General features: G+C 42.4%; 1 protein-coding gene across 2 annotated transcripts in view; it reads left to right on the top strand.

Moving 5' to 3' along the window:
* The window catches only part of ctnnd2a (catenin (cadherin-associated protein), delta 2a), a 218,632-nt gene that overhangs the window by 18,336 nt on the left and 176,236 nt on the right, over nt 1-24,060 (top strand). For both annotated transcript variants that reach the window (XM_084033107.1, XM_084033108.1), the window contains exon 2: nt 11,490-11,620. In XM_084033107.1, coding sequence (XP_083889233.1) covers nt 11,492-11,620 — 129 coding nt within the window. In that variant the 5' untranslated portion in view covers nt 11,490-11,491. The remainder of the gene's footprint in view (nt 1-11,489; nt 11,621-24,060) is intronic.

The raw sequence follows: 24,060 nt of genomic DNA, 5'->3' as shown, positions 1-24,060 counted from the left end.
AATTGGAGAAAACCGTGATATGCTGCCACACCCCAGGGACTAAATTAAGACTACGTATTATTCTGTTTTCTTGCAAATCTGTCCCTTCCCAAAGTCAGAGCTGATTTTGTGCATCGTCAAATATTTAAAATGTTTGAAATGCACATTGCTCTGTGTTCCCTTACAGGATTGCAAGACAAGGACAATACTTCAGAGACTTAAGGGAAGCTTTCTGTGAACGTGAAGGAACAGTGGAAGCCATTAGTAGCCTTCCCTCAGGCAGCTGCTAGTTGTTAGCATTAACTCCCTATCTTTCTTGCAAGACGGACAGACTTTTCATTGCTATAAATGGATTCGGGGATGGTGTTCATCATTATATGCATGCATCTGCGTGCTTCAGGGAATGCATACCATGCTTACCGTATATGAAATGGGTTCTTACTCATGCAATATGTGATGCAAGTAGTGTGGTTCCTGTACTGTCACATTGCTGTGAATGATCCGCACGAACATACACAGCAAGTTCCTATCCTAAATAAGTAAGTCAAAGAATGAATGGAATATAGGCTATTATTATAGTACTGTGTGTAAGTTTAAACACCAAATCAACCATATATCACTGTCAAATATGTATTTTGTGTTATATGTACCAGAAACTATTGAGTCTTATCACTAAATTGTACATACTATTCCTTAGTAAGTTTTACTAGTTTTTCCACTAAATTTTATTCACGATTGCTTAGTACATTTTACTACTTGCTAGCGAGTGCTTTTGATATGAACTGTTCTTAACTTATAAGTAATGTTAACTGGAGAATTTACTGTGTAAAATTGACTAAGAATTTCCATGTGGAAATTGTTGCCTTGTTTTTTCTAAGTAAATTTCACTGCACATTTTTCTCAGTGTATAATCTCTCTCACACAAGAGGTGTTTCATCAAAGGAACGGCATATTTCCCATAAACCCAGGCTGTTATTGTCACAAACAAAACCTTGTGAAAGCACTTGCCCCTCCTGCCCATGTGAGATTTCCCACTTTGTTGGGGAAATCAGTTTGATTAGTGTCAGGCCACAGAGGATGGAAGGTTTGTTCGCATCCTGTGCGTGTGTGCAGTTGGCAGCATGCCCATTATAAGGAGATCCTCAGGTGCACGTTTTTTCTGACAGCTGTGAAGGGCGTCAGAGGAAGGTGTGAAACAAAGGAAGAGCCGAGACTCAGGAAAGAAAATGCCTGATTTCCTCCCTCCTTCATCTCGTTTCTACCCTTTCATCTGTCGTCCTCTTGTCTCATCAACACTTCTTTCCTTCCTGATCACTTGGCCTCTCCTGCTCATATACTGTTTTCTCCACAATGCATAGTTTCCACCTTTCTTGTGTTACTCTGACTTCCTGGCTGCCTGGATTTCAGAGGTGGCTGTGGCATTGGAGACGCACTGCATTTCTGCTGACAGCTCTGGCTTTAGGAGGCAATAATTTTATTTCAGACATGCTAATGAGCCACAGTATCTGCCAGTCAGTCTGCTTATGAGCAATCCAGGCTCTAGGCACAATGTTGCCTTTGTCATCACCAAAAGCATTTCTCCTCTCGCCATTCTTGTTTTGTTTCAAATGAGTAATTGCTAGCATTTTTATGTCTTTGACTCTGCTGAGATTCAGTCGTTGTACAGTTCAAATATAGTGTCTCAGTGGTCCAAATGCGATGAAGCTTGAGAAACATAATGTATGTTGTGAATGATGCATAATGCATTTAAGACAGTTTCACGGCAATTTTCATTTTCAGTATTCAAATCCAACCTCTTGTTTTCACAACATCACCTTTGTTTGCAGAAGGTCCCTTTTTATTTCAAAATGAGGTGCCTGTCTATAAAGTAACACGTTCCTAAATATTACAAATTTTACAGACGTCTGGGGTCAAATAACACCATGCCGGGCTCCGCTGTCTGTCTGTATTTCTGTCGCCCTTTTCTACTCTCCTTCCTGTTTTACTAACCTTTTAATAAATAAATAAAAAAACACAGATTGGAGGGAGGAAAGTTGACAACTTTTTGTGGCAGGAAAAAAAGTTGGTATAAACTCAACCTCTCTTCTCTGGTTTTTCTGACTGTTGAAGGAGAAATTTCAAATTTTGTATGCAGATGGTTTCTCCTGCATATCTTCAAACCCAGCACCCAATCTAGGTCAACCATCTCGCTGCTTCTCAGCTGCCAGACTGAGCTGTGTGTGTGTGTGTGTGTGTGTGTGTGTGTGTGTGTGTATGCACTGCACACTCAGTGCTCCAGGCTACAACAACAATAAAAAAAATGAAAATATATTTGCGTTTTCTCCTTTAAGAGAAATTCATTGAAAATCATTTTTCGCTTTAGAGGACTTTCAAATAACTGGTGTACTTGGAGTAATACAGTGGAGTAGATCAGAAATGCTATGGATGTAATGGCTGGAGGTATCGATTGAGGTAATCAATGTTGCTGTCTCTGTTGACTGCTCGCACTGGGGCTTTTGAAAGTGAGCAAAACAGGCCCGAGGCATTAGATCACAGTTGTCTGTGAGCAGCCTCTTAAATCACCGGAGCCACGAACCACACCCACCTCCAGTCTCACTCCGTGCTCTGGTCTCCCCCGCTTCTGGAGTTATTTCAGTTTGCTCATTTCTCAAAGGGATGCATTTTCAACAAGTGCATATGGACGTTCTTATTTTTATTCCATTAAGCACATTTGTAAGCTCTGGGAATCTGGGACTGCATGAGCACCAAACGATTCAAAACCACAAAATCCATATTTAGATAATTTTGTAGTTATTTGCAAATATTCACACATGCAGGAATAGAATACTAATAACAATAATAATCAATCCCCACTCCCATGATTAGTCTTGTGTTTCCTCCTTCAAGCTTGGGGTTACAGTCCCAGGTGCTCCAATTACGACCGGTACCTCTATTACTCTCTCATATATATTCTAGCTCCTTTTCAACCCTTGGTTTTTTCAAGCTTCTCATGTTCCTTCTTCCTGATGTTGCTGTTGCTTGGAATAGCTCCATCACTACTGCTGTCATTGTCAGGTTGGTTGGCACCACTGGCTCCATCACCAGTGTATTAGCCTGGATCTGGAAGTCCCACAGGATCTTAGCTTGGTCATTGTCAACCACCTGTGGAGGTGTCCTCCAGTTTGACCTCGGGATTCTCAGCCCATAATACTCAGCACAGATGTTCCTATGCCAGCCACTTGGTTATGGTGCTCCATGTACTCCTGCATCTTGCATCTTGCTGTTATGTGCTGCACTGTCGCAGGGACATTTTTGCACAGCCTGCACCTGTGCTCTTGTCTGGCATGGTAGACCTCGGTCTACCCCTTTGGCTCCTATCTGGTGTGGTAGACCTTGGAAAGCACCTGGGCTCCTATCTGGTGTGGTAGACCTTGGAATGCACCTGGGCTCCTATCTGGTGTGGTAGACCTCGGTCTACACCTGGGCTCTTATCTGGTGTGGTAGACCTTGGTCTACACCTGGGCTCTTATCTGGTGTGGTCGACCTCCGTCTGCACCCGGGCTCTTATCTGGTGTGGTAGACCTTGGAATGCACCGGGCTCTTATCTGGTGTGGTAGACCTTGGTCTACACCTGGGCTCTTATCTGGTGTGGTCGACCTCCGTCTGCACCCGAGCTCTTATCTGGTGTGGTAGACCTTGGAATGCACCGGGCTCTTATCTGGTGTGGTAGACCTTGGAATGCACCTGGGCTCCTGGTGTGGTAGACCCCGGCCTCTATTGATCCAGTGCTCAGCGCCTGTTCTTGTGCTTCTATGATTAGTGCCTCTGTGCTGTCCTCCAGACCCACCTTAGCCACTGGTAGGATTTCTCCACTGCATATGCAGTACTGCATACTATCCCTACTGCTACAATAACTAAGACCAACAGGCATACAGTACAATAACAGTGATTATATATTGATTGCTTTGGTTTAATTCACTTTAGTTCATTACAATTCTGCACAAGAGAATATTGTATCTATTTCTTGTTGTGGGTGTGTCTGCATATTTAAAAATGTTGACGGTCTTGTCCACACGGGCACACGGCCACATGCATGCGCCCCATTTCTCCACAGCAATGAATTATGCATTATTCAGAGTTTAATATTAGAACTAACGTGGAGGTGAATTGGAGCTATCAATCATCCCAGACACTCACATGTGGCAGACTTTGGGAATCATTTTTGAAAGGCAAAGCAGTCTTTGGAAATCAGGAATGATTGGCTGGGGAAATTGGGTGTGAAAATTATAATAATGAATTCTTCACTTTCCAAGCTTTGCCTGATTCTGATGACATTAGCATTATTAGCTGCATGTTCGGGACAATTATTATTTGAGCTCTTGAGGACGCCGCTGAAGTGCACACAGCTAATAAGTTGCAATCAGTACTCAGAAAGTCAGACGTCTGTCTATCAAGTCTAATTTACACATCTCTCTTTTTGTGTTTCAAATATATATTAAATAAACCCTTTCATTAGTAACTAAAAAAGGATCATGGTTAACAGCAATAGATAAACAGCACTTAGACCCGGTGGAATATGTCCTTAAAAGCTGTGTTCGTGTCTTTTTTTTAATTGAATTGTATTTATACTGTCGTATAATTCCAAAAGTTATCTCAGGACACTTTACACATAGAGTGGGACTACAGCATGCTGATGAAAATGCTTGCGGGGAAAAGAGACACACCATCTCTTTGCATTGCTTCAACAAAAATGAGGTCTTATTTGCATGAATAGTCACATCACACGAGATGTTTTAGAGAAATATTTGTCTTTGAAATGTGATGTGCGTGTCTTAGCTCCTCTGAGGCCAATTTAAACATGTCAAAGGAGATACTGACTGAATACGTATTCACTTCACAACAAGAATCTGTGTGTGTTTGTGTTTTTTTCTTGATCGAGCTGGTTTACAGAAAATAAAAGCCCTACATCAAAGGTTGAGCTCAAGAACAAGCTCTAAATTGAAACTGGCTCCAAATGAATTCGAAGTGGATATTTGACAACACTTATTGATGCCTGAAAGAGAAGTTTTGACTTCTGTCGGCTGTTATGTACCTACACAAATGTATAGTGTCTATAACTTGGCAACCTAAACACACAAAAAAGCTGTGATACACCGTGATGAGCAGAATCAGCTGCAGTTCTAACTGTGAATGGATACAGACAGAATATTGGCCTGTCACTGTCAGGAGTGTTCCATTGTAAAAAAAAAAAAAAAACAGTAAGATGAAAATGTTTATAGGGAATGTCCACATGAAGTATTACGTTTGTTACATAAAAGAGCAATGAACATGGTTGATTTCTATAAGATCATGATATATAATAGTGTTAAGCCTGTCGTAACGCCATCATTTTTCTTTGAGGTCCAATGTAAGAATAATGGTGGTGTGATGCTTTAATCTGTCAATTTAATACATGACTGTGCTGAGAAGGTATTTCATTGTTACAACAGTCTTTCAGGATAGGAGACAGGCTGTTATTTTTAACCAGCAGCCAATTTTGGCCATGCAATACATGCAAATATTCAAAAATGACACATACTTTTGGGACTCCCTTGCTATTCCACTCTGCATTCTTAACGAAAAATTAACAGTTGGACACCATGTGATAGTGGAAGTCACTTCCTTGATTTTAGTTTTAGGATTTGTTGCAGTTTAAGAAAACTCAACTGTAGATAAACAACAACCATCCTAGAGCCTTTGCATTCATAATGGTTGTCGGTTTTAGCAAACTTTCTGAGTGGGGTCTGTACGGAGAGGTGCTCAACGTGAAGGGGGTGTAATTTGAAGTGGGTCTTGTGGGCCGCAGATTGATAGGCTGCTAGAAGTGTTTTTGTAGGAAAAAGGGAACAGGCAATATGACTCTTGTTAGTGTTGAAATTGTTCCTAATGTCCTGTATCATGCATGAAGGTTCCAGTGGTTGTGGATGTATTACCCAATCAAAATTGTAACGAGGTAGTGAAGATAACGAGAGACGTTATGCTAGCTTCCAGTATTTTTCATAATTCCAGTTCCAAACGTGTTAATCAGCACCGTGTGTATGCATGCAGGTGTGAGACTGTAAATTGAGCTGAACATGTGAATGTGAATTATTCATAATTAGCTTTGTTAAAAGTTTACTTTTGGTATTATCATAGCCTGCTCAATGTTACTGTTTATCATGTAATTGTATTTTGGTTAAATCATTATCTGGTGATTTCTCTACATCATTTTTAATAGCAGGTCTGAAAGTAAGACTATAGAATCAAACATTCTGATCTGCTACTAATGGACAAGCACTACCTGAGAAATGCACTAACTCCTGTCACGTCTCCTCAGTCAGAAGCATTGATCCAAAGTGTTGTCTGTCTGTTAATCCCTTGCTGATAGTCAAGATATCCCCTTTGGTCTGGAGAAGGTAAGCCCTTTTCGACAGCAGACCCCTTGAGTTTTCATAGTTGGAGAAAGCCAAGGTGTTACTAATACAGCTAACATCTCCAGTGTGTAGGTAAGCCTTGACATGCATAATACCAGCTACACCTACATCTACAGCTTTTCCGAATGTGACATGTCAAAATGTCTTCGGATTGTGTCTTGGCATAAAGTAGTTCCGACATTTTACATCCCAAAAGAACCTCCCACTTTTTCTTTTTTTAATAGCCATCACACAATCACACATGTTTTATAGCCATCACACAATCACACATGTTTTATAGCCATCACACAATTCTTTCCAACCAAGATTCCATTCCATAGCCTTGTAAATATTTCAACAGTGTCATTTCATGTGAACGGGGAGAAGCTCCCTGTCCTCACTCAAACACAAACGATACAATGGCTTCCTGATCACAAGATGCTTGGCAGCCGGTCTAGGGATGGGACTGGACATCTGACTGAAGCAGAAGAATAAATTCTAGTTTAATATACTGAATTTAGTATTATTAATTAAGCTACAATTATAGAACGAATGGCTGAAATGAAAAAGTCTGTGTTGAATTGTGATGCATAGATACTGTATGGGGGCCTGAACCGCTCAACTCCCAACCTCAACGTATTTTCTGAAGACCACAGTGTGATCGGCCATTCTCCCATAACAGGAGACACTTAAACCAATACCATGGCATTTTGAGCCTGGTCACTAAGTTTCTTCAGGAGAAACTCAGAACACGACTATATGGCCAGTGGCTTCCGTAAAATAATAACTCAACATTAATGATTCATACGGTAGCATTGTGTATTACCTCCTTGGGCCACAGGCCCCTGGACACTGCTGGCCAGACACGTTGAGAAAAAAGCAAGAAGAGAGGATAACAAGAGAAGTTAAGGTTAGAGGGGAGAGCAGGGCAGTGCAGCCGAGCCAACAAGACTTGGGTCAGACAGCTGAAGGGTCCTGGTGTAAAGGGAAAGGACACCTCATTGAGCCGTGTGTGCGTGTGCTGAAAGTGTGTTCGTATGTGCATGAGCGTTCACGAAAGGTGTGTTGAGCCGAAAGGGGGGGGCAGGTGTGGAAACCTGTCAGGTCGGGGTGTGAGCGTGGGTCAGAGGTGCACATCCTGCCAAATCCTATGACTCATGGTGCGACTAACCTTTGTGTTGGTACGCTTATGCGTGTGCTTCTGCCCGTGTGGTGAGCAGAAGTTAGTCTGCACAATAGGCCCTTTTCACATCAGCCATTTTGATATGTCATCGCAGGGTAAACACAGGTGTAATTGAAATCAAAACGAATTACAGTCCCGTTCTATTTAGTGTGTCGCAGCCACCCCAGTAAGCCTGGGGCCTGGCCCTCAGGGGCTATAATAATGTTCTTCATTACACGTGTTTACAATGACATGTCAACACGGCTGCTGTAAAAAGGGCCTATTGTGAGTAGACAATAGCAATCAAGTCAACCAATTGCCCAAATTGGATATAAATAAACAACCATATTTAAAACCTGGAAACTAGGTGATGAGATGTCTGTTATGAAATAATTAATATGCTCAGATTTGCCCTGATACTGGTAGTTTGGATTGGCTGAACACTTTATCCACCACAGCATCTATTCCATGGGGCGACTACCAAGGTTATGTTAATGACCAACAAACAAAATAAAATGTCTATAGACAAGTCAAGTACGTTTTCTGTTAATTGTAACCTATACAAATGTATACTGAATGGATGCATTATGTACATGTAAACATGACTTTATACAGTCGACTGCTTGGAAACTTCAGAAGAAATTAGTAGTACATTTCTTTTCCTCTGCTAGCAGTTTTTCTTTTGTTGTTTACACTTTGTTCTCTGAGGAACTCTGCTAGACACTGGGTCTTTTACCAAACTGTCAAAAACAGGAGACCTTGTCTGTGCTCTTTGTGTCTTATCTAGGCCTGAGCCACATGAAATGTCAGGCCATCACTCCTCAGTTCAATGGGAAGCTGCGCACAACTCAAAGATGTGCTGCAATTAGTGTTTCCCCAGAGCCTCCAAAGCCCCCTCTAAGCTGAGGCTCCTGTTACACTGTAGCCAGCAGGACGTATCGCATCAACTCAATAACAGCTCACCTCTGTCTGCTGACAATAACCCAGCAAGAACATAGGAGTGGTGGAGTATTGTAACATTTAATGGCAAATGTGTTGGTACTGGGATTATCTCTGAAGCAGCCAATACAGTGGGCCAACGTTGCAATTTTCTGAACCCAGCACCTGTGTGGACACTAATCACAAAGGGTTTGTGTCTTCTCTTTATATGATCACTGGTTTCCTCCGACAATAAATGCCTCACAATTATGTGTATTGTTGTATGCGGAGGCTCAAAAACTGCTGTTTTGATTCAGATTTTGTTTTAAATTCAGTGATTCATGTGATTCAGTCTTTGGCTGCAAGAATTCAATTATCAAAATCACTCAAACCTCGCTTCACTCACTGAATGTAATTGTATATGTGGCTTGTATTTGCACGTTAACTGAATATTGTGAATATAGTGTCAAAAAGCCTTGAGATGGGTTCTCTGACATGCCAATGCCATAGCTTATTCTTAAATGCAAAACATGTTGTTTGGAAATGTTTGGAAAAAGCAAAGGTGAATGAGGTTTTTCCTCTACATTTATTCAGTGTCTAACAGACGGAGCACACAACCGGTGGGTACCAACATTGTGACTTATCAAAAACAGGTGTGACTAATAACCGCAGCGTTTCATTGCGGTGTGCCAGCACAGGGGCTCTGGTATTGTGCCGGCCGCTGTTGGCATCCCTTACTGGCACGGCGAGATGAAGAGAATCCATCATTAATGTTATTCGTCACACCTGTGATTTTCCTGCCATGAGAAAGGTCTGTCATGCCTGTCTTCGAAATACAGTAGGTTGGAGCGCTGCAGACATATAAGTGCATGGTTTGTGGAAACCAAAACCGAACCAGCGCAGCACAAAACTACTGCCAAGAAGCTACAGATTAAATTATTGATGGATCATACTGTAGGTTTATTCACTACACCGCTGGAGGTGTTCCACAATGAAGGTGAGTCTCTCCTCTTCCCACCGACTTACATTTGGCTCATTCAGGGGAATGGCAGTCAGCCAGCCGGTCTGATGGGGTCTTCGCGGGGGTTCTGGTTGCTCAGGAGCCAAACTCTGGTGACTCATCTTGGCTCGGGAGGGGAGATGCCAGACACGGCCGTGGTGTTTGTCAGCGAGAGTGAAAATAACCATCTGCGGGCATCTCGATAGCATCTTTTATTTACCGACACCACCCTGTCTGGCCTGCCGTCTGTCTGCTAGCTAGCTGACTGGCTGATAAAGGGACTGGATGTTCCACTTGCAGGCTGTGTGGCTCTCGCACGGACGTTGCAAGCTGACTCGCCTACCACTAACGGCTGACTTTACCCTCAACGTCTGTCTGATTAGCTCTAAATGACGCTGTAAATATTTGCTCCGAAAGAACCTGCTTAAAAGTGCAAAACGTTAATAAAATATGGGACCGAGTTTGCTCTGCCGACGTGTGTGGGTCTGACCGGAGCTCGCACAGCTTTGGATCTCCACATCGACTATGAAAAAGTGAAGGGCTGAGGCAAGTGGCAGATTGTAAAGTAAGAGACTCCCATGATCAAAATCCTACTCTCAATCGGTTCATTATTTAGTCTTCCATTGAAGTCCGCGCTGCTGCATTGACAAAATCCCTTCCCCAAGGTCTGTTTTCACTAAAACTCGCAGACCAATTTCCTGATCTCTCTCTCTCTCTCTCTCTCTCTCTCTCTCTCTCTCTCTCTCTCTCTGTCTCTCTCTCGCTCTCAACTCAGACAGGAGAGGACTACAGAGGCTTTTATTGATCATTTAAAACAATTCCAATTAGTCTTACAGTGGCACATCTTACATTTTATAGATGGCTCAATTTACAAGTGTCAAATGACGCATCTATAATCACTTCTCCTGTATCCATCCCTCGTGATGAATTGCAGCAAAGAGAAAAGACAGATGCATTCATGCAGTACTGATGTGTTACAGTTGGTGGTGTTTGATTATTGTTAAAGACCTCAATGTTATACCATTTTTTTCTCCAAGTGAATAATTGTGACCGAGTCTTTGAAAAGGAACTAGTCGGAGACAAGTGTCACTTTTCCTGTATCCTGAATAAAGCAATTAAATCTATGCTAAGTGGGGCATCACATTTTAATGAGTCTACAAGGACCCCTATTTGGGAAGTGACATACTGGCAGGGACACAGGTGAGAGGTGCGACTCTGTGTGTTGCAGACTAATTGCTGTATTTATTTAGGCTCCAGACTTTATTCAAGCACCCACTGTATCCACAGTATTATAGACACAGGGTTGTGGGGAAGCTGACGCTTGACATGTTTAAAGGATTTGTTCCATCTGATCAGTGGTGGATGTAGAGAAATATTCATGAGCAAATATATATATATGCTGCTGTAATTGCAAACAACAACAATACAATATTTGTTTGGAAAAGCCTCCAAATGAAGATATTTTAGCCCGATACTTTGTATCATTGTGCAACATGAATACAGAATACAGCATTTTGGAGGTATACTGTGAACCCAACAGGAAGTTTACATTTAAGGTGCTATTTTAGGGCAATATTTAGTGTTTTCCAAGCACTGCACTTTAACCAACTCCTCCTAGAGATTTTACTTATCAACTTCAGATTTGGTCAGTGCAATCTTAAGATTCATGCAATGCGAACATGCAGAGTTTTTCAGTTTTTGTGAAACTATGTTACATGAAACAGGAAGTTGTTTTAACTTGAGCACATTATGCAGTCTTATCTAAACTAGAATTCCCAATGTCTCAAAACTCACTGAAGAGCTCTGACATTGTTGCTACACTACTAAACACTGTTTCTTCAAATCAAAGTGGAATTGATTGGATAATCCCGCAGCAGAGATCATAATTGGATTGATATTGATATTGATATAACCCGTTTTCATTTCCTTTACTTGTTTTAGAACCGCTTAGAACTTCTTGTAGATTTAAGTACAAGCGGCTTAATCTTGTTTCATCTTTGTGTGGTTTCGTTCATATCAGCGATGCCGGTGCCAGACCAGCCTGCGGACCAGGAGAAGGGGGCCATGGTTGCCCCTGTGATGCCAGCCTCCAATGGAGACAGATCTGAGGCAGAATCGACCTCCTCCATCCTCGCGTCTGTCAAAGAGCAGGTAGGAACTTGTGTAGAAAGGCGCATGTTTGCTTGTGGGTGTCTTTCGTGCTCCTGCTTTCCTCCCCTCTCCCCTCAAAGCCCTCGAGCAGCTTGCTATGAGGTGCGTCCGCTGCCTTAAAGTGTTTAAGAGAAACCAAAGATTGATTGGTGTCAAGGGAATACGAGAGTGTAATGGTTGGAAATGATGGAGATTACGGGGCGAGAACTGTAGCCAAGTAGACATAATTGAAAAAGTCATTAAAATCAAGGCAATTACTCGACGGGAGGCGTTGGAAGGGAGCTGCTGCACTGCGAGAGGACATGCAGTCATTATGCTGCTTGGTTTCAGGTTAGCAGGAGGAATGGGAAAGAGGGTAGAGAAGGAGGGCTCGTGTGGTGTGAGTTTGGTCCAGGACAATACTGATTTCAATGTTTTCCATTGGGAGGTACTGGGATAAAATGTTGCACTGAGGAAGGTGAGACAGCTGTGGGCACAAACCTAAACTCAGCTATCCAACAGTTTTTTCCAAGAATGCGATACAAACCCTGAAATAGACATCAGCGACGTTGAGTGACACCTGTCAAGACTGCTGCATGTACATCAGCAAAAAGAGGAAGAGACAAAAAAAAGGTCAAATCAGAGGGGAGGTGGCTTTCATTAATGAAGGTCTGTGTGTCCAAGTGGGAGCAAAAACATCACTTTCAACAGCCTTTGCTGAAGCATGGTGTGTTTGTGAGCATTGCGAGGCTTGCAGTAGTTCTCTGTGTTTACTTAATGCTTTATTGAAGTATAAAACAACCTCACACAAACATGTTCATGACTCTTGCTTGCACGATGAAAAGACGTTTCAGAGTCTAGAGTGCCTTTGAAAAATACCTGCAAGTTCTCACTAACTGCATTCCGTGATGCGTTTACCTTTGTCCTTTGCGTAATGGCATTCTGTTTCATTTGGATTTAGCTCATCAGCGAGTGCAATGCGCCATAGATTTATCATTTTGCCCATCTACATTGACTCTGAAGTTCTCCTTTATTTAAGGCCACAAAACATTCCATTTATCCTTAGTGACCGAAGTGCTGATTGCAATTTAAACTTTTTTCCTTTTGTTTAGCCCTTGCAAATGGCATTCATTTGTGGGGGGTTTTTTCACTCCCCGAGAGCCTCTCAGTGCTCTCACATTACTGAATCACTGAACCATGCAGGGTTTCGTCAGATCCATGGTTTGGACCAGAATTGAACCCGCAGTCTCCCCCCCTCCCACTGGGAGAGCAGCTATCTAAAAGGGAATACATCACAGACATGTAGCCGTTGTTGAAGCCTTATTTCCTTCTGCAGTGCGACAGCTCTAAAAACTGCTCCCCTGAGGAAAAATGATCTGAATATTCAAAATTAATTCATTGTTCAGTCATCAGAAGGTAACAGGAACACTTTTGCATCCATCTAATACAACATTGATACAAGGTAGCGAGTTGAAAAAAATAACTTCCATGTGGGGATTTTTCCCCAGCCAAACATTTTTGACATACTTTAAAGAAATGCATGACATAGTCAGTCCCTCTCCTGCATGGAGAGGCGGCAGCCTTTGTGAAATTCCCTCCCGCCTCCAGCTCTTAAAAACTCTGACGGGTGTCCAAGAAGACACTTTCCAACAAACGTTGCACTTGGTGGATTTCTGTCATTTGTACCAGCAACTGTGGCATTATGCTCTTGTGGTAGTGCCACATTGTAATCAGCACAATGCAGCACTGGTAAAGGCTCTGCCAAAACTGCCAAAGGGGAAGGAAGTGTTGTATGTTATTGGCTGGACCAGGAACCAGCCCTTTAAACTCAAAGTGGGTCTGATGATATTAGCCTTCACCATCGGTCACTGCGAGCTCAAAATGAATATGCACCACAGTGAATGTAAACTATAAAATAATCAACATATATTATTTAAAAAAGAATAGTCCATCTTGTTGTGTTACTTAAGTGTAAGTGTTACTTAAAATACAATTGTATTTTGGATTAATTTTTAAATGCTTCAAGGTCAGAAAGAGATTTCCCTTTTGTATAAATGATATTTTGCAAGTACAATTAAATTGTTTTACAAACATTTAGTATATCAGTGTTTGTGGTCATATTCAGATTGAATGTAAATGGCTCTACAGTAACTACATTCATGCCAGACACAACATTGAAATTGATGATCAATTTAATCAGAGGGGGAATCAAACTGTAAATACTGTTGTCATAATGTCTCTATACCAGACACCAGAAATTCTGTTTCCTAAAAATTCTCAAAATCATTGCAAACAAGCCTACATTTTTCTTGAAACTCTTTCGAAACACTAATGGTCATTTCACAAAGTTTCTTCTACAGTCTCCATCCAGCTGCACTCCCTCCCTACAGTCGTGTTTGTGGTCCCACCGAGTTGCTGGTAGACGAGGTAGTGTGTATGTAGATTGATACACTTGCCTTCAGCAGGTCTATTTGCACAACACCATGATATTTCATGAATAATACATTTCCACACCAGGCACACATTAATGTCTGAACATAATAATTGATGGTATGGACAACCCAGAAGTGTGGCATTATGAGACAGGTTTGATATGTTCCTCCATCAGCATATCTGAAATAGAGAGCATGTTTTTCATTTATTTCCATGATTCCAGCGATGTGTGGCTTTTTTTGTGCAATACGTGTGTGTGTGTGTGTGTGTGTGTGTGTGTGTGTGTGTGTGTGTGAATGTGAAAGTGTGTAATTGATGCATGATGTGAAGGTGTGATAAAAGGTTAACTCTAAATATAGCTTTCACACTCTCTCATTCTGTCCAGGTGTATGAAAGTGTGTGTGTGTGTGTGTCTGCATAGGAGCATATTAGTCCAGTAACCCAGCAGGCCCACTCCCGCTGTGGCACATCATCATGCCTAACACACACCTCTCTCTGTGCTGTCCCGTCGAGGACACACACATGGCTTGAATTCCATTTAGTAGACACCATCTGTCTGCTTGATTTTGTGTGTGTGTGTGTGTGTGTGTGCGTAAGCGTGTGTTACTGGTGGTTAAGTAAAACGTGACATGTGGTGTGTTCATGTTAGAAAAATGATTTCCAGCCAGCACTGTTAGCCCTGGGGTTTATTAAATGGTCTCACGAATACGACACAATTAAAATGGGAATTAGTTTGACAATGAATTCATGCCGTGCTCAGTAAGTGTATGGAGTTAATGGTAGCATAAACTCTCAGCAACATAAATACAAGTAAAATAGAATAAAAACAGAAATGCTGTGTTTCATATTAAAAGGCGTTACTAAGAAGGATTTTCTCATTGCTTGCGTTACGTTTCCAACAGCAAAAAATGGCATCCCCATATATGAGTGAATGCACAATGATTTATTATAGTGTACATTTAACAGTGTAGATTTTACAGTCATTTGGCTGACTCGGATATTCAGCCCTGTTCAGCCGGAGAGAGGCTGCTTGGGGCTGCAGCTGCAGTGAGGCGGGTATGGTCGGTGGCGGGGATTCTCTCCAACCCGAGCTGCTGACAGCAAACACCAACTGGTGGCGCCCCCCGATGCCAACAGACACGGAACCGTTCTGCTGTAATGAATGTCAGCGTGGGCAGTTTTTTTTTAACACTGTCGCCGAGGACAACCCCGAGAGACAGCAAGCCATGTGCTACGCTATAACAAACGGGGGGGAAAACAAGACGTCTGGCAGATGATAACGCCGGCAGTCAATGGAGCTGAGGGTGGATTAGGAAGTTGGACAATCGACGGAGTTAAGAAAGAGTTGCAAGACCTTCTGCTGGAACCAGGAGAGAGACTCTAGCTTGCTCAAAAACTCCTGGGGGACCCCCTCCTATATCTCCCCCTACACCCCCACCACTATGGATGTGTTTGGAAACAACCAGCTTTCAACAGGCTGAACAGCTGTCACACAAGTACCAGCTATATAGACCTATTGGAAGAAAGGCAAATCCAAATAAAAACAACTTAATCAACAATCTTATTTCATTTCTACACATACACAATTTAATTAATACATATTTACAAGCTGTTTACGTGTATTTTCTTCGCCAGGATAGATTTGGAGCATGGGTTGATTCAGTGAAAAGACAAAAGCCAGATTTAGCTTCTGAGCGTCCTTTTATAGGTTGATCAGTTAAATATATTGCTTCCTATGAGACAAGCCATGACATCCTCCTCTACAGCTCGTCCTTTGTTATGTTCCACCTCTGCCTCCACTGATCCCGAAATTGAAAGACTTAGCTATGCAAATGTTGTGCGGGCACAGCTGCTTCGCAAATGACGGCGCTTGCCCTCAATGTCTCCATCCTGATTTCACTGTGCAGTGGGAAAAAAAAGGTCATTAGTAAGCCTATATGTGGTAGATATGCATCCTCCCATAACTTTGCCCTCTGACAACCGATACTAGATTAAGTGTTGGCTAAAATAAACAAGGAGTGTACACGTTTCATATTGAACCTAATCATAAGCCACACATACGCGTTATGACCGTGGACGGATCCATGCCACATTCATTCATTTCATGTCTGCATCACACAAAACTTGAACATTAAAGCTGCCATGACATAACATTTTAGTATATTGTAGTGATCTGAGAGAAAAGAGGCCACAAATAAACTGCCTCACCCAGTTTTAATTGAGTGAAAGCCTTTCCTGTTTAACTACAAGGTGCTTGTTCAATTCCGTGTCAACACAGCCAAAATACCGGGTGTGCCAGCATCCCTGCAAGATCTCTGCTAGGTGTGTGTTCGGCCTCCCGCTGGGTGGGTAGACAAACACACTGACGAGCCCCATTTTGAAGGGCCAGAGAAACTTGTAGTATCGTCCCGCATGCTGTCCTTCTGTTCATTCACCATTTCAGTGACGGTGTTTTGGAAATCTCTGCATTCTCAAATAGATGTCTTGCCATCTCCCTTGTTAGATTTTTCATATTTAACAGCTTCTGTGGTACAGTTGTAGCCATTTGAGTTTCTCAAGATGCTTTGCACTATGTTGCATCACATCTTGCCTCAGGAGAGCTCCACAGAGACCAATTTAACCAGTCCTGATTTGCACCGCGATCTATCAGTTTTCTGCATGTTTTCATTTAGCTGGAGTTGATGTCCTGCTCTTTTTCCTGAATAAGCCCTGGCAATTCCACCTGTTTCTCGCTAAATTACAATCTGCATGCTGTTCCTGTTTTGCTTTATCCCTGACTGATACTGTGATTGAATGATTTCACCTATAACACGTTTGATGAAAGCCGTTGTATTCGCCATTCTAAACTTCCAGCAGCCAATTAATCTTTCATGAGGAAAAATACTGTGGCTTAAAATAGGTGATGCTCTGATTCTTCATCTCCACTTTTTAGCATGCAGCCAATTTATTGTTTTCAAATTGCATTCTATTATTGATGGTTTATGGTCATGGGTTGGTAAACAATTATGCTCTTTAGAGCCAGAAAAAAGGCTACGTGGTAAACATGATAAAATACTGAGCAGACGGAGGAAGACATATTTAAGAAGAAGATTGTTTTAATGTGTTAAATATTCCAGTCTTTTGTATGCCCTTATTTCCTACTGACTGCTTGACTTAAGACATGACCAGAGGTTTGTTTATGTCTGGGTGCTGTCATTTTAATGAAGTGAAATGGGATCTGTCTTTCACATTGCTTTTGTATTTATTTTGTGCTATTAATAACTTTGAGTTATTATTGCTGGAAAGGGCTCTGGTTGTTTTTATTACTCCTAGTGTTTCTCTACTTTAGTTCTTTTTCTAACCAAACATTATAGACTCCCATCTGTGATAATGCATGCAAACACCATTTACATAGTTTTGATGTATATTGTTATTTCAGATATTCAATTGGAACTATTTTTGGGTTGACACAAGAGCAATGCCATAACCATCATGTCAGCCTCAAAAAACAGGTATGATTGTTGCCTGTGTGAGATCATTGCCAAGGCCCAAGTTGGAACCCAAAAGCAAAACAAGATCAGGTCAATAAAATAAGAAAGTTTAAGTTTTCTGAGGTCAAAAAGAGGCAGGCAGGGGAGGCAGGGGAGGTGAGGCAAACTATCCGGTAGATCAGCCTAGAAAGGCTAAAGGCAGGCACGGGGTCATAACAGTGAGAGAAAATGGTCAATGCACAACAGACTATTGCTATAATCTGGCTGGCAATAGACAGAAGTGGGCCAGTATATGTGCTACTGATGGGACTTATAGGGACGTGGGAACACGTGTGTAGGTGGGAGGGGGAGGTCAGCTGATGGGGAATGGCAGGAACATGGGGGTTACAGCGGGGAAGGAGGGAGTGGCAGAAAACCGGATGAAATGAAATGACAGGAGGGTTTCTAGATGGAAGAGGAACAAAGCAAGCTAAGAAAATGTGAGAGGCGTTGGATGACGGTCTGGGTGACCTCTCTGCCCGCATCACTTCCCATCAGGAAGGTTCTTGTTTCACCAAAACGTGTCTGAATTGTGGAATAACGTTACTGGACAGCACCATTCAACTCTTTTTCTATTTTGTTGTATATTGATCTGAAAAGAGGACTGGCAGGAAAAAAAGAAAGAAGCTACACTTTATGGTGAATCATGAACAAATTGAAGGAGCTGATGGGATGCCATTTTTCTTGGCACGATGGCAAAATACAATGATTGATTGAACAAGTCTGCACTTGGGTATCAGATATGCACTCACATGGCTTGTTAACTTAGCTTGTTGTACCAAAAGATCTCTCTTAAGAGTCGGCTGTTTTTTTTCTTTCTGGTTACAAAGAAGGCTGTTTTTTTTTTGCTAGACGACATTAGCGCCCCAATTAATATCACAGTTGCTAACCAAGGTAGCTCTAGCTTTAGCTGCTAGCTTAGCATCTGTTAAGGTGTTGACGGCCATGTTAGGTATTTAAATGCATGTTTGCATTCAAACAGAAAATGTTATTTCCCATTAAAAACACAGCCCTCATTTATAATGTAAAGGAATCACTGATTGGGCCTTTAATGTTGAACATCTCATAATATTTGTGCTTTGCTATATCCATTGTCACCATTAATAAATTCAGAGACGTTGACAAAGTTGTGGCTGCCGCCATCCCCTTCATCATGTTGTCATCCTCCACGTTTTTTCCCTGCATGCTGTCGAACATTGTGTTCATTGTGCTTTGAGTGTGTTGCATATGAGCTGAAAGTATCCATAAACCACTCAGGTTATCAAGGGCTCCCAACTGACGGAGGCTTTCAGTTGGCTTATTTGAAAGGAGCAAGGTCTTATTCAGAGCTGAGAGGGTAATGTATGCTGTCCTCTAGACTGCCGGTTATTCTCCAGACTCCTTTACTTTGCTGCAGTTTGAGTGCACTTCACTCCCCTCTCCAATGAACTGAAAACTTTCCCCTTGTTAATGTGCTCCCACTAAACTTGACTACAGTTCAGGTTATCGACTGTATACAGTATACTCACCTACACGCTATAGAGGTTTATTTTTGCAGGTGTCTGTGTCTTGTTTACAGCTTGGCCTTGGCAACTGAATTCTTGTAGGTTTGTGTGTGCTAATAGACTCCCCCGCCTCACCCTCCATCTCTGCCTCTCCTCTGCTCTCCCCTTTATCGATACCCTGTCTATTGGTGGGGTTGACAGCTGTGTTTTGCAAATGTGATACATGAACTCTGTCTGGGAGTCCACTCACACATTCATAACTATGAAATACAGCGACTGATGACAACTCCTTTAGTTCTAACATGTGACACGTATATTCCAGTTTACAGCCATTTTGAAATTATGATTAATATTTTGAAAGGGGTTGACATGTTTAGGAACTAAAAGCTAAGTCGCAGAAAACATTTAAACCTTCATCAGAGCTGGACGATAAAATAAAAGGTCAGATGTTTTCACATCACACCCAATTTAGGATTTTAATATTTTTCCCCTTCAAAACAAACTTACGAAAGACGAATGAATAATTAACTTTCACCAAATTCGATTTATTTTAATAAATAAAAGATGCCTCTTAAAAAATGTATCGTATGCCTGAAGAAAACTGTAAACAAAATTAAACTTTGTTATTATACATTTGCGCTTGCAATTATTCCACTAGTTTTACCTGCTTTTTGGCTGCCGCTCTTGCATTCCCCAATCTGGCTGTGTGCCTTTGAGATGTTGGAATAAATTAGTTGAGCTGCTACTTTAAGTTGCCGTTTGACAAACTTTACAACAGACAGTGTTTGCTCGACACTGAGGAGTTTTTTTGGGGGGGGAAGAAGCGCCTGTTATTGTGTATGTTCATGTTGATACCTGTGTCTGAAGAGAAGGTGCACGTTGACTATGAATCACAGGACCTCAGAAAGGTGATCGCAGGTACATACTGTAATTATTACCTCACTTTTAAATATTATTACATTTCATTTAGCTGTCACTTTTATCCAAAGCAAATTCCAATGAACATAATCCCAAACCATGAATTAATTTATCAAAAAAAATGTACCCCCCAGTTGCACTTTCACTGCATGCGAAAGAAATTGGAAATTGTAAGGTTTTTTGCTTGACACAGCATGATGTGTTCTCTCTCTGCCTTGGCTCGCAAATGACACTGTCATACTACCTTACAGTTAGAAGTTTGACAGCACATTCAGAGAGTGGATGTGCTGGTTCAAAGCTTTTTGTTCTTTTTAACATATCTGCCAGCCCCTCTGCCAATGGTTTTCAGGCTGAAAATTGGGTTCTGGGCCTCTTTCACTCTGTGTGTCCTCAGTGTCCTTCAACATTTGTCTCTTTCACTGTGCCAGTGTAGGAACAGATCATTTAGCCAACAGGCATACATTCTGGGCTCACAGTGTGTGTGTGTGTGTGTGTGTGTGTGTATTTGTGTGTGTTTTTGTGTGTGTTTTTGTGTGCGTGTGTGTGGCTGGCTGAATTCATTGCACATATTGTATGTACAGTACTCTTCTGTGCATGCAGTATGGTCGTGTGTGGGACTCCGCTTATGTGTGTGTGTTCATCCTTGCGTGTGTATGTGTGTGTGTTCATCCTTGCGTTTGTGTGTGTGTGTGTGTGTGTGTGTCATGTGGATAAGTACACTGCAATTTAAGATATGGTTGTCTGTTTTGTAGGGAGGAAATCGTCCAGCTCTGCCAGTAAACACACTCAGCAGGAAAGAGACATGGATGCTTTTTACACACACACACACACACACACACACACACACACACACACACACACACACACACACACACACACACACACACACACACACACACACACACACAGACACAGACACAGATATTGGATTACACTGTGGAGCCAAACCTGTCTTACTGCAGTGAAGCAGGTTTCCAGCAGTAGCTTTCTCAGTCATTATTCCAGTAGAGAGCAGTGGATCCAGTTTCATAGTGGGGATTCTGCCGGATTCACTCACAAATACCAGGTGCATATTTCTAATGATGAATTGGGGCTTTTAGGTGAAGCTGAAAGGTGAACTTTTAGACGGTTTACATTTACTTCACTGAGGGAGCATCTGTGGGAGACTGGGGCAGGGTAGGGGGGTGTTCAGCTGCCTCACCCTGGCTGTGGCTGGGGATGAATTATAAGTTGGCCCAAAGGCTGCTGTGCTCTTTGGCACCATTGTTGTGTGTGTGTGTGTGTGTGTGTGTGTGTGTGTGTGTGTGTGTGTGTGTGTGTGTCTGCCAGTGGTGCTGCAATGTTCCACTTAGTCAACATCACCCGGCCAGCACCCCCTCTGTACTGTCACCCTCATCATAACTGGCAGCTGGCAGGCTACATGCTACTGCAGCTGCCATGCTTTCGACCAGAGAGAGAGAGGGAGCAGGAAAAGATAGCATGAGCAAGAACGATGAGATCAAACATGGACTTGCAAAGTATGTGCACGAGTGAGAGAGAACGGGGTTGAGAAGAGGTAAGAAGATGTGTGATAGGGAAGAGGACAGACAGGGGATGCAGGGAATTTGAGAACCTTATTGGTTGGTAAATAAATGAAATGCGAACGAGGAAAAAAAGGAGGAAGAGACATCATGAGCATGAGAGAGAGAAAATGAAAAGGGAGAGCTGAATATCAGTGGCAGCCATCCAATACCCAGCACTCTGAGACAACTACCAAACCAGACTTGCCAATTACCGTTTGAAGGTCAATCAGTGAAAGAGGACTCACAGTACAATGCTGTACACTCTCTGTGGCTGGGATAAACGATCCAATACAAACACTCTAAGACTTCTGGGAAACTTACCAACAAAAAAAACAACATTTTCTCAGGGTAAAACAACCACAAATGAAAACTTTTTCCATCGAAGCTGATGGAGAATAATGGATTGCTTGCAATATACAACTTTCTAGAAATAGCAACTTTCAGAAAGCCAGTCGTGCTCAACATGCTCTTTGCCTCCATTAGAGCCAACTGCAGTTGCCGCCTCCTTCAGCAGGACTTGGCACACCTAGTGGGAACTCCCCTAAGTCAATGAATGTACTCAGTATTGGGTCCTTACTGGATGACCAGAGTAGCACACACCATTTTCATTGTGGTAGCTGTTGTAAACCAATATACAATCACACTTTTCTATTGTAATACCGGGGTATGATCACGTCATACCTAAAACTCAAGGTAAACAAAGTAAAATGACTTTGTTTTCAAAGATTATGCTCTGCCTGCTCAGTGATGAGAAGCTAACTTTGTCAATACTTCTACAAGTAAATGAAAACTGGGTCAACAGTCTGCAGCCCGTCAAGGTTCCCCCATGATGCTCCAACAAGCCCAGACTCCATATTAATGTGTTCATTTGTTATGTGTCCACCGTCCCCTCCCAGAGTTATACCTGGTCATTTCTGAACGCTGCAGTCCTGTAGAACCAGGGAGAACAATGACATTGTTAGACGGCGAGTCTAATGAGGCGTGAAATCAATATGTACAATCCTGCCTCACCCGGGGCATGCTGGGTAATGGAGTGTCAGGAGCGCTTTGGTGCTGTTTTAATCACAGAGACCTCGGATTATCCACTCATAAACAGGCTGGTTACTGCCAAAACACCACAACCCCCTGAGATGTGTGTGTGTGTGTTGCTGTGTATGAGTGGCTGTGATTACTTTTTACATAATTGAAGTAAACTGTGCGTCCATATGCCTGTACCTGCAGGAAACAAAGACTGAGCAGGGTATTTGTCCTTATGTGCAGGAATTAAGTACGAGAAAGACTGTGAGACCCCCATTATATACGTTTGTGATCACGACTCTGCCGCTTATTTCTTCTCCCTCACCCGAGTTCTGTTTCATTAGCCGTTGACTGTGTGACGGTGCAACGGAGCCCGGCGCTGATCCTGCATGTGAAGTAAGAGCTCTTCCTGCTAATCACTGAGTAGCCTCACCCTCCCCATCCCCACCAGGAAGCCCCACTACCATCTGCATGCTAATGCTACCTGGGCTTCAACTCAAGCTCAGGATTCACATTTGCCTGCATGCTAATAATGCAATAGCCAGAGGACTAATGTGCATCCTGAATGCTAATGATATATTGGAATTGGAGTACCTACAGGTAGAGCCATAATGTTAATGCTAATGGCAACGTTTTGCAGATAGCCTTTAACTCTCCTTCCTTGAACAATAATGATCTGTCGGATAGCTGCCAGCATGAGGCGACAAACATGACTTTTCCGGGAGAATTCTGCAAACCCGACCACAGCTAATGCAGTGAGATTGACTTAAAATCCGTTTCACGGCATCAATATTCATGTATCCTTTGTTATTGCTCTGCCCGTCTATGCAGTGAGGTGCTCTCCGGGGCTCAGCGGGTCTAAAGCAGAACAGCCATGCGCTTCAGTAATGTTGGAGCGAGCTAGCACCCTGGGGCTGTTAGCGAGGCTCGAAAAACTGCACGGTGATGTGTGAGAAAGGCAATCGATTAATTGAACGTGTCTGTCAGGGCCCTTTGTTTACAGGAAAAGCTAAGTGTTGGGGTCAGACACCAGGGGACATGTTCTTGTTGGATGGAAGTGAAGAAACATTGCTGCTAAGTCCTCCAGTTGCTCCATTGTCCTCTTCCCCACATTTCACTAAACCACCACGAGCGCAGCCGTTGCTGCTGAGTGGGTGTTTGAAGGGTACCTTTTCTGTACAGGCTCCCCACTGCTCTGCCTTTTCAAGCTCCATTGTTTTAACCAGTTTGTGTGGGTAACTACTTCAGTGAAGCTGCTCTCTCTGTTTACTCCCACTCTGCCTTTAAAATGGCTCCATGCTAATGATACAATGTTATTTTTATCCCTTAAACAACCGCCGCTCTTCTTTTTTTAGCAGACTGGAAACATTTGAACTTTTGTCTGTGTACTTCAATTCAAAGATTTCCTTGTTCTTTACACTTGGTGCCACTTCATCTGGTCCTGTAGTCTGGCTGACATGATTAGAAAACATGAGACGGCCCCATGTGGTTAAGCTTTATCCCTATTTGAGAGGAAATAGGCCTTTCATTCTCCCTGA

The sequence above is a fragment of the Eutrigla gurnardus genome (assembly GCF_963514095.1).
Source record: "Eutrigla gurnardus genome assembly, chromosome: 18".
Classification (NCBI taxonomy): domain Eukaryota; kingdom Metazoa; phylum Chordata; class Actinopteri; order Perciformes; family Triglidae; genus Eutrigla; species Eutrigla gurnardus.
The sequence above is the reverse complement of the archived record's forward strand: the minus strand, read 5'-3'. Positions and strand labels throughout refer to the sequence as shown.